We start from the raw sequence: 10,859 nt of genomic DNA, 5'->3' as shown, positions 1-10,859 counted from the left end.
ATCAGGTTTTAGGATTCTGTTAGTGAAATAAGCCAAAAAGAAAAAGAAAAATACCGGATGGTTTCACTCCTGGCATGAGCGTATGGCATCAAAAAAAAAAAAAAAAAGCATTGTGATAAAGTAAAAACGAAAATCAACAAACAGCTATAAAGCAGAGACATTCCCTGGGGGTGGAGAGGGATAAAGGATCAAAACTGGAGCAGGAAGAGCACAGGGGACTGTGGTGATGGCATGTGGGTGAGGAGGTGGGGGGAATCCATGGGGATTACAGCCAAGATGAAAAAAATGTATAAAATGAAGAATGATTTGAGTATAGATTTATATATTATATATTTTATATACTTGTTATGCATATATTCACATACACACACACACACACATAAAAGAAGCTGTAGAAGCATGTAACTGTAAATAAGCTGTAACTAGGAACAGTGTTCACAGGGGGATGAACTCGCTAAAGTTTCAAGCGGCGTCTCAACTCCTGGCGCTCCACTGAAACTCTCCGCCATTGTAGGACAAGATGTGCTTGAGTGCTTTCTGGCTTGGTTGGGACTCCGCTTTGTGTATAATATGCATGATTTAAAAGAAGCTGTGTCAGCACTGATTTATACATTGACAGCTAAGGATAATAAGATACGGGCAAACACACAGCTCACCCTTTTACAGATTAACCTGGAGACTGCATTAGGCAAATTTGATAGCATTAAAAGATTTTGCCAATTTGTCTGGAAACAATTTCTCTTTTGTAGTGTGTCAAGGGTAACACTTCATGCCATTGTACTAATTTAAATGGCTTTGATAAATTGTTCAAGAGGTTAGAGAATAGTAGTGTAGATATATATTTAGAACTTTAAAATAAAAAGGCTATTAAGTTAATTGTTAAATGAATTTAATCTGTAAAAAATCAAAAGTGCTCCAAAATGTAAGTGTCTTCTTGGAACTGCGACAGTCATATTACATCATGAGGCTTTAAATGTCTTAGAAAATAAAATTATACATCTGCATTACTTCCTAATAAGTAGAAATATTTTAGGCGATTCCAGTAGCGAGGATGGTGGTTATTATTTGGAGAAATCCGTACTTTATAAAAGCAATAAAATGGCGACTTCTCTGGGGGATGCCTTTTTTTTTATATCGCATGTCTTACAATGTACCGTTTGCATGACACCCTGCCTATGACCGAGGCCCCAAGAGACCTTCTTAAAAATGAGATGTATATTTCATGAGGCGTCTTTATGTCCGTAATTTCTAAAGTAAAGAATTTGAAGAGGCCCCTCTGAAAGTCTGCAGGATAAAATCATTGCACCTTTTATCAGTCGTTTGGTAAGGGAAACAGATTTTATGGGGTTGTTTCAACTGTTCTTTAAGAACAGAAGTCAAGTGTGAATTGGCTCTTTTGCTGAATTCTGAACTTGAAGCAGGACTGGATTCATTTTTATTATGAGTATGGTCATATACATTCTTTCCTGAAGCATTTAGAGCTGACAACTCACCTATTTCATCAAACATCTTGTTTCTACTGCAAGTGAAGCATTAAAGCACTTTTTCTTTACTAGAATAATAATATCGCTGAGCGTCAAGCAACTTGATTTAGCACACAACAGCTTATTTGTAGAGAATGAAAGGATAATACAGAGAGGATTGAATACTTAACTGTTCATTTCAACCAACTATGAATAAAGAAATTTTAATTGTGAGAGCAAATGGCAGGAAAAATGCAGACTTTATCAACTTTTTTCTTTTCTTTCTTTTCATCTTTGAATTTTAACAATGAAAGTGTTTGAACGAGTGTTTCACTTATTTGAGTTTTGTGTTATTTAGGATGAACTGATAGAATTTTTAAACTTTTACCCAAGGTAGATAATAGTAAGCATGTTGCTGTTGTACTTGTTTCTTAGTGTTTTGGGCTGAAATTGGCATCTCTGAGAAAACCGCCAATATTTTATTTTAAAATGTACTTTGTAGAGTGGGGTGGTTTGGGAAGCTTATTTCACTGAAAAATAGACCTATTTACTATGTTTCAATATCACATATGTTGTAAATAGTGAACGTAGGTTATATTCCTTTAGAATAACTGCTAGTTTTTGAAAGTGTATTTCTGGTTGCAAAGAGCAGGGAGCCCTAAGGGATGTCGTTTCTCTTTTCTTGATTGGGAGTTTTCGAAGGAAAACTGCTTTTTAAAGAAGAAAACCTAAAAGTAGTCTTGCTTTTTCTTGCCACGGATAGTGAAATTAACATGCAGCTGGGCTTCTCTGATAAATGGATTCTGTTAGGTCACTGAGGGGGTGCTTGTGACATTAAGTGATTTACAGGCCTTTACCTTAATGAAATTGTTTCAGCAAGATGACGCTGAAAGCTCTTAATGGATAGCTTTTCTTGATGTAATGAAATTGCATTCCTATGGCATTTAATATAAGGTGCAGTTATTATTTACTGGAGCTTTCCAAGGGCTGCTATTTGCACAGACAGTTCAGAACAAAAAGAGATTTCAGTGGAGGCATCCAGACCAGGATGGCTTGTGACATTCTTAAGCAGATGAAGTGTGTGTGTGTGAGCATTTCAGTTCCTGTGGCCCGGGGTCTCCTGGAGCCTCCAGGAGACGCGCTTTCGCCTCACCCAGCGAGTCTGAGGTTTTTACATCTATTCTTCTAATCTATTTCACAGGCAACTGGATTACAACCAGATCAGCTGTATCGAAGACGGGGCATTTCGGGCTCTCCGGGACCTGGAAGTGCTGTGAGTATTGCTTCTTTCTCTTACTCTTGTTCCAGGAGCTTGTGTGTGAAATATGTGGAGGTGGCACTTATCTGCCAGCTTCCAATCTCGTGTTGAAATGATCTGCTAAAGCAAAACCTTCCTGCAGAGATGAACACAGGGAGGGTATAGACCAGAGTTGAAACGTATGGACAAAATTCTTGGTGGCTGTATGTTTAACTAGGAATGACTGTTGAAGCAAGAGACTGAGCTATTCACTCGTATTCTCCCTGAAGTGCTTCTCCTTATAATAGAGCATTCTTGTTTATGGGATGTGGGAGAAATCCCTGAATTGCTACAGAGGAGGGTAACATCATATTCAGGGAAAATGTCAACAAAACAAATGAACCTTTTAGTGACTAATATGTTGGTATATTTTCAGTGTCAATGCAATATAAAGATGTTTTCTCATTTAAAATTGTTATTTTTAACCAGGTAACTGCTTAAGATCTTTATAAGGCTGTTTTGGAATGTACTTTCTAGTTGTTATAAACCACTCACTCGATCCATTTTAAAGTCTCCCTATTGACTTTGTAAAGCGCAACACAGAATTGTAACCGGCGTCCTCTCTCTTTGGCTGGGTAGACATGGCTGACAAAATTGGTTAGAGTCAACTGAATAATCTCTACAGATTTTTGACTGAAGAAAACAATTTATTGAAATTATTAATTATAATAATAATTCCAGTAATAATTTAATGGAAACTAGAGTTACTAAAACCGTGTAAGCCGCCAATATATACATTTTTTTCCAGAAGATTTACATTTTCAGTTTATATACTTAAACGTTTCTCCCCAAAATATAATATTTTTCTATGTTATAATTCCTCCTTGAGTCACTTTACGCAGAAATCCAAAATTGAATTCAATGTGAAGAGTTTTAAATTTCACTTTTAAAGTTATCCAGAAGTATTAAGTCCTCAAAAAAATATTTGTTTGCTTTGTAAATTGTGTTTGAGAACCAGAAAGTCATTCTGGAAAAATGTTTAATGTTTCCCTTAACTTATGTTAGCAGTATTTTTTGGTATAATTTTAGTTTGAATTGTGAATAAATTAGTGAAAGTCCTAGCCATATCATGCGCTGTTAATAATTTTAAGAGACGAGTTGACTGAGATAATTTTTGTAAGACTGCACATGTTATCTAACTACAGCCGAGGGCCCTTCGGTTCCTATAGATGACTGCCTTCTTCTATAGGAAAAGTATTCAAAGTACTTACCATATCCTAATTATGGGGCCGCTTTTTTAATTTAAAATCTTAAATTTAAAAACTTAGCGGCATTATTTCAAGATCAGAATAATTAAAGTACATTGATGAGCTCATGATACCAAAATCATAGTATCATTTCACTTTGTATATGAAGAGACCACCACAGGTGTTATGTAAGTAGCTGCAGCTCATCAAACTCCAAAACATGTTACTAATCCAGTCCTCCAAAATGGGTTTCTGAAGGAGGTCGGTCGTTTTATGGAAAATTTGCTGCGTGTTGTGGAATAATTAAAATGCTATCAAGCGTGTTGTTACTAAGTGAAGGGCTTAAGTACTTATTAGCTATGGGATATTTCCTATATGGGTGTATATATAAGATATAGTCAGCATGTTTAGGTTCCATGTATGTATAAATAGGGTGCCTGCTCTGTGCCAGTATGTGTTCGCTTTTAAACACAAACAAAATGACCCTGCATTGTCTCATTTGTTATCACTAATATCATCATTTAGAAGCATTACGTTCATAAAAACATAATGACCCCATACATCTTGTTTGTGGTGTTAGTAACATATCTAAGACCCATTATCATGAAATTCACCAAAGAGTGATGCATGTGTTGTAGTTCATGGAATTAAAACCAAATCCCAGAATACTGGGAACTTTTGAGGCCCTTACTATATAGTTGTCAGAGAGACATAGAATGGTCAATGTTCGTTTGCTGAAGAATTAACTAAAATTGACACATGGTAAAAGAAAATGTGCATTTCTTTCAAAATGATTTAACTGTTCTATATTTTTTTTTTAAGTCAAGCAATATTCCAAATATGTTATTTTTTTAAATCTTTATACTATGTTGTACCTTGAGAGAAAGTAATGGATGAAGAATTTAAGGGGAAGTTGCATAAAGTATTAGACAACTGGATTTTATCAAGCCCAAATCTCTTGTCAAGTAAATCAAAAATTCACCTATTGTAAATATCTAGTCTGGGCTTCTTAAAAAAAGTTACCCTCAAAAGGCTTCCAGAAAGAAAGCTGTCTGTTTTGTTTATTTTTACCATTCATCACTCTTTAGGGTATATTTTCTCCTTAGGTGAAAATTATAAAAGAGCATTAATTTGCACATTGCCTAAAACTTCACTTCTCAATATTTAATTTTTTTTTTAAATTTAGTTTCACGAATCATTTGTAAATGTGTGACTATGCTTAGGCTAGACTGGAGAATATGAGGGTAAATCTCCTGCAGCAGAGATAAATTTATGGTAGATGAAGACAGACAGGAGAGAAGGAGATTGAAGGGGAGGAGAGAGGGTGGAAGAATGGAAGGAAAAAGGTGTGAAAAGATAAAAGTTAAAGTACATGAAAACAGGGAGACTGTTTATCATTTACATATTAATCGCAAGACAACTTTAATGTACAGTTCGTTAGTGAGATTTAAAATTTTATTTCCTTAATAAGCAGATACTCTCTCAAAAATACCACTGCATCTGAATGTATGCCTATGTTTTCTTTTTCTTTGGACGCTAGTCTCAGAAAAGAAATAATATATCCTTTGAATGGCTAACTTTAGACAGTTTATTTATTTTTTTCATAGAATGAGCATCACTTAATTGAAATATAAGTGATTCTTATTCATTAAATATCAGACTATCTGCCAAATCCTGTGCTTGACATTAAAGAAATAAAGAATATAGTCAAGGCATACGTACAGGAGAGCCTACAGGATTAGCAAGATGAGCCTTTCATGCTGGCGTACAGACATGTCCTTTCTGCAAAACAGTCTCATCACAGAGAACATCTTGAGCTGACCATAGCGATGGACTTGCTTGTAGAAAGAAAAAAATGGTCACAACCATAGATCAATATACACATTTGCATGCTGCATAAAAATACTAAGATAATTTATTTCTTCCATGACTTTTTGTGAATTCACATTTTGAGAAAAGACATCTACTCAATAGCCACCGGCTTCAGCGTTCAGGGAAAACTCTTTTGTGTAGTTTATAAGAAACTATCGTTCAAAATTAATACATGTCTACTGAGTGTGAATGACTTTAAAAAAAAAGATATTCGCCCCAAAGTCACATTTCAGTATGCTTTGTACTCTGAAGATTTTATCCATATAATGTCAGCATAAATTTTCAGGGTGGGAAAAGGGGTCATTTAGAAGCAAATCCCTTTGAGAAGTGAAACCTTTTAGTTCAAACATCAGGATATATTTTAATGGCGTTTAAAAAGAAAAAAAACACCTCATATCGCTTGAATGCAAGAAAATGCTAGAGGCTTTTAGATAACATGAGCCAACCAGTCCAGTGCTTTAAAGGGCTTTCTTAATGTGTGTGTTTTTTTTTTATGTTACTTAATTCACATCACTTGGATTAGTTCTATCATTCAATACATTGCGAAGCTGGATAGTATGTGTGCTAGACTTGTAGCTACAGTGCCCTACTTTACTGAGAAGTTCAAGTTAATCCCTCAACCCCTAAACACCTCATATCCCTCCTTGGGAACCACAACCACAGCTGGCCCAAAGTAGCGGCGCGTATCGTGCTGAGCCCAACCAGACCGGGTGTGTGCGAGCTCTCTTCAGTTGCCAGTATTTAAATAGCCGGGAGGTCAGTCTAAAAAATGTCCATGTCTGGCTTGTCTTGGGGAAATCAGATTGCTTAGCAGCTTCCTCCACAGCAAAGCTACAGTCCGCTGGGGCTGGACTCTGCTAGACACTATCACCGCTGGCTGCCGAGGCCCCTCTCCCCACGGCGAGCCTTCTCTATCTGTCTCATCTGGGATTTCCTTACACACAGCCTGCCTCTCCCACTCATGTTTCCTACCTCACTTCTGTAGACGAGGGAGTGCACATTCTCTTCTGAGGTGCTCCACGTGCTCCACCTGCCTCCGTTGACCCTGTCCTCTTGCCCGATGGCTCGTCCTGCTTGGCCAGTGCCACCGCACCGTCTCTGAGCTCCATTGGTGCCCACCTCTGCTCTGCTCACATGCCCCTGCCACGACCGTCTTCTCACGTGCTTTCCATAGCTGCATTTCTCTGCATGGAGAAAAATAAATGCATTTCTTTTCTGAATGTTATTAACTCTACGTTTTTGTGACTCCTGCAGTTGCCCCAGCTGTGGTTTTAGGACAGGATGTATGCCTGATCTGTTTATTTATTTTTTTAATAATAATCCATGCGGTCATAAAATAAAAGCCATTCAGGAAATATTTGATGGATGAAGAGGAGGAAGAGAAGGTGCGGTAGGAACAGTAGAATAAAAATAAAAAATAACAATAATAGAATGACTGATACTTGTCTCTTGGGGGAAAGTAGGGAAAATTGGAGCCATGGAAGAATTCTAGTTATCTCCACACTGTCTCCCACAATGCCATCTTCCCGACCCAACACAACGTTCCCACACAGCCCTACACCAAAGGCAATTTTGCAGCAGCAACTGCGGATCGCTGGGGTGGATTATGGTGTTTACTTCACCACCACAGCATGACACGCTGCCCGCAGCCAGAGCAGGAAGCAGATACAGCTATTGTTCTTGCTACTCGAATTTCAACAGGGACTTAGGTTCACAGTAAAAGACATAAGCAGGGCTCTGTTCCTGGACCTGCAAACACTGAGTTTGTGCTACTGCTATGATAATTCAGTTGGAGACTTCCAACAAGTTCATTGATCAATAGACACTTGCTATAGTGCTCGTTGGGGGCTCAGTTTTTCCAATCCTGACAGTCCTGTGTTCATTCCTTAACCAACATCCTAAATAGACATGCAGGCATATAGGATGTAAAACATGGTCAATATTGACTGTGAAAGTCTTAAATTTCATATATGTATTTGATAAAATTAAGTGCATGGTAATATGTTAAAGTATGAATTTTATTAGTCACCTTGTGTATAATGCAGTGTCTTTACACTATTTCTGCTGGGTAATTGTCCCGCTTAACCATAAGAGTGAGAAATTCTCCAGGTTTTTACATGTAGAATGAGCAATACATTTTCACATCTAAAATGGTCTAACTTTTTCTTTCTACAGCACACTTAACAATAACAACATCACCAGACTCTCTGTGGCCAGTTTCAACCATATGCCTAAACTCAGGACATTGTAAGTAGTCACAATGTATGTGAAGGTCGATGTTATCAATTCACGGCTTCCCTGAGCTGATCCTAGTTTGTGGTGGGGTAGACAATAAAAGCATTACTTTTTAAAAAGTTCTAGATATGAAATTGGAGTACATGTACTATTCTGCAAACTTGAAAGCTTTTCTATTTTTCTTTTTTTTTAATTAATTTATTTTTTTGCATACAAGGACTGGGGTACAGGCCAGAGGTGCAGGGGGGTGAGAAGATTCACCAGAGACAGAGTGGGGAGCAGAACAGGCAGATTGACAGAATTACACTGCTGAGGGGAACAGTAGTGAGACAGGAGAGGCCTGTTGCACCATGTGGGTCAGTCCCTGGTCAGGAATCGAGCCGGTGCAGCAGTGACTGTGGACAGTTTCATAGTGCTGTGATTTAACTCGATGCACCACCAGGAAGGGCCTCTGTCTTTTAAACTGGCATGTATAGGAAGAAGTTTGGAGACGAACAAAAACATTTACTTTGAGCTATTGTGGAGGTCACATTTCATTAAGAAATGGAAGACTCCTTGATTAGATGTCAGAAATGATAAATGGTAAATCTTTATGATTTTATTACTGTATGGCAAGCAGACCTAATAAAGCTAAACTGACTCTCCAACATTCTTTGTAACATAAAATCACAGCATCACCTCTATTGCCTCTAATTAAGGTTGTGTCAGCATTTATTTTTAAAAATATCTTTTCAACGGTTACAGATGAACATTAAAATATATTTTAGGTGAATAAAAATGATTCCCTAATAAAACATTTACTATAGCTATTTTTTCTTCTCTTGGAGAAAAATTAATCCTAAAAGGCCAGGGTGGAGCTATTTGCTAAAACATTTTCAGAGAATTAGCTCAAAGAAAAACAGAAACAAGGCACAGGAATTCTTGGGAAAAAAAAAAAAGTGCCTATGAAGAGGGTAAATTAATTTTTAATTTTTATTAGATTTTCAAAATATTTTTGTATTATAGTTTCTAACTGGAAATACTGCGTTTATTTTCTCTCTATAGTAAAAAAGAAATCAACTGAATTGTTTTGCTCACTTGAAAATATTCTTTTCTCATTTCAAATCTGTGTTCACCTAATTTTTTAATTAATTAAGTAATACTACATTTAAATTGTTTTTCTTATTTAAATATATCTCTGAATGCAAAAGCTTGTCATTGTCATTTCCCTGGACTATGGCCTAGCAAAATAAAAGGTGTCTAAAAGTATGCAGATGTAACTAAATTTTGTTTTCTCGGGGCTATCAGATTGACAAATCTGACCAGATTAAAAATCTAGTTCATTCTAGCTATATTTGATGAAATTGGTTTCTCATTAATTGCAACTCATTTCTAGAAACCAACTTGATTCAGCTCCCAGTCCTGAAAGTCACTAACCTGTAAAAGTATCCATCACCTGCAATTTGTATAATATGCCCTTTGGTAGAAATCCCCTATACCTTGTTTTACTAGTCAGATTTTGAAAATGTTTATGTTCTTATTTCAAATTTGTGCACATCTCATTGAGTCATTGTCATGTGCTTGGATGAGGTGGAAAAATTTAGAGAACAATGCTGGGGAATGTTGCTACCATCTCTTCCAAAGGTGGTGCTTTGATTCCCAGCAAACTGGACTGGCGGTCATCCAGCTCTCCCGAAACACACCATCCAGTTGGGATGCAAGACAGTCTGTTCCTTATCTATAAGCTCAAGGAGAATGTAAAATACTCATCTGACTCCCAGTCCCCTGCGTTGGTTGTTTCATTATTCTGTATTATCATTGCTGCTTAAAAATTCCATTTTTATGGTCCAATTATCTTCCTGGACTGAGTTCCATGTTTTAATATCCATTACTGTTATTGGGTTAGAATTGAGTACATCAGCTAAAAAGAACTAAAATGGTATTACTGTATCATAGATGGTTCTGGGAAGGATGCTTTGATTTATAGCTCTGGATGTCCCTTTCTTTAGTTTGAGAAAACATAAAAGCCAGTTTGAAGTCATTTACCTAATTTAGTGGATACATTTGTCTGATATTTTATTAATGGAGAAGTGCTATTTGCCATTTGGAAGAGATCCACGGTTTGGTGTGGATTCATGCCAACCGAGAGGGGTTTCACTTAATTCCTTCACTCCCAGCCATTTATGTCTTTTAATTTCAGTTCCTGCTCTTTGAGGATAAGTTCAAAAGAGCCAAAAAGCAGCTAATCCCCTTTTCTGCGATTAAACAAAAAGAAGGAAATCAGACTAGGGATGTGAAAGAAGTGTTTTATATTGAATTATTATTCTGACTTGTTCAGCAAAAAATGAAAGTGACCTGCTAAAAAGATTTTGCAAGCAGTTTCTGCAGAGACTGATAATGACAACAGTAACTACTATTTCAAACTAAGTACCATGACTCATATGCACCGACCTCCTTCCCCTGCCCCGCCCTCTCCCCAGACCCAGGGAGGTCCACTGTTCTGGGCTTGTATTTGTTTTCCTTACCCTTTTGAACGTGCATGGGTTGAAAGGTTTTCATAGCCATGTTCAAGTTCCTGTATATTTGCTTAGCTCAAAGGTAACTGGAGACTTGATTCTCTGCTTCTAAACCAGTTTAATTTTTAGGAAAAGAATTAGGTCAGAACTTGCTGAGCTTTACCTACTTCTGTGTTAAGAAACAAAGAGATCATGGCCTTCCCTTGTGGCACAGGTGTTTATAAAAGCACAGCACTGCAAGCGAGCTGCAGTTGTTTCAGCCTAAGTTCGAGCCCCAGCCCCGGAGGTGACCCACATGGCGGGGCGGACC

General features: G+C 37.2%; 1 protein-coding gene across 5 annotated transcripts in view; it reads left to right on the top strand.

Annotated features, from left to right (window-relative positions):
* SLIT2 (slit homolog 2 (Drosophila)) overlaps nucleotides 1–10,859 on the top strand; it is a 289,330-nt gene that overhangs the window by 172,449 nt on the left and 106,022 nt on the right. For all 5 annotated transcript variants that reach the window (XM_004681383.2, XM_004681382.2, XM_012724161.1 and 2 more), the window contains 2 exons: nucleotides 2,665–2,736; nucleotides 7,995–8,066. In XM_004681383.2, the coding sequence (XP_004681440.1) occupies nucleotides 2,665–2,736; nucleotides 7,995–8,066 (144 nt within the window). The remainder of the gene's footprint in view (nucleotides 1–2,664; nucleotides 2,737–7,994; nucleotides 8,067–10,859) is intronic.

This window comes from Condylura cristata, unplaced genomic scaffold, assembly GCF_000260355.1.
Source record: "Condylura cristata isolate star-nosed mole 26May11 unplaced genomic scaffold, ConCri1.0 scaffold00012, whole genome shotgun sequence".
NCBI classification, from domain to species: Eukaryota; Metazoa; Chordata; class Mammalia; order Eulipotyphla; family Talpidae; genus Condylura; species Condylura cristata.
The sequence above is the reverse complement of the archived record's forward strand: the minus strand, read 5'-3'. Positions and strand labels throughout refer to the sequence as shown.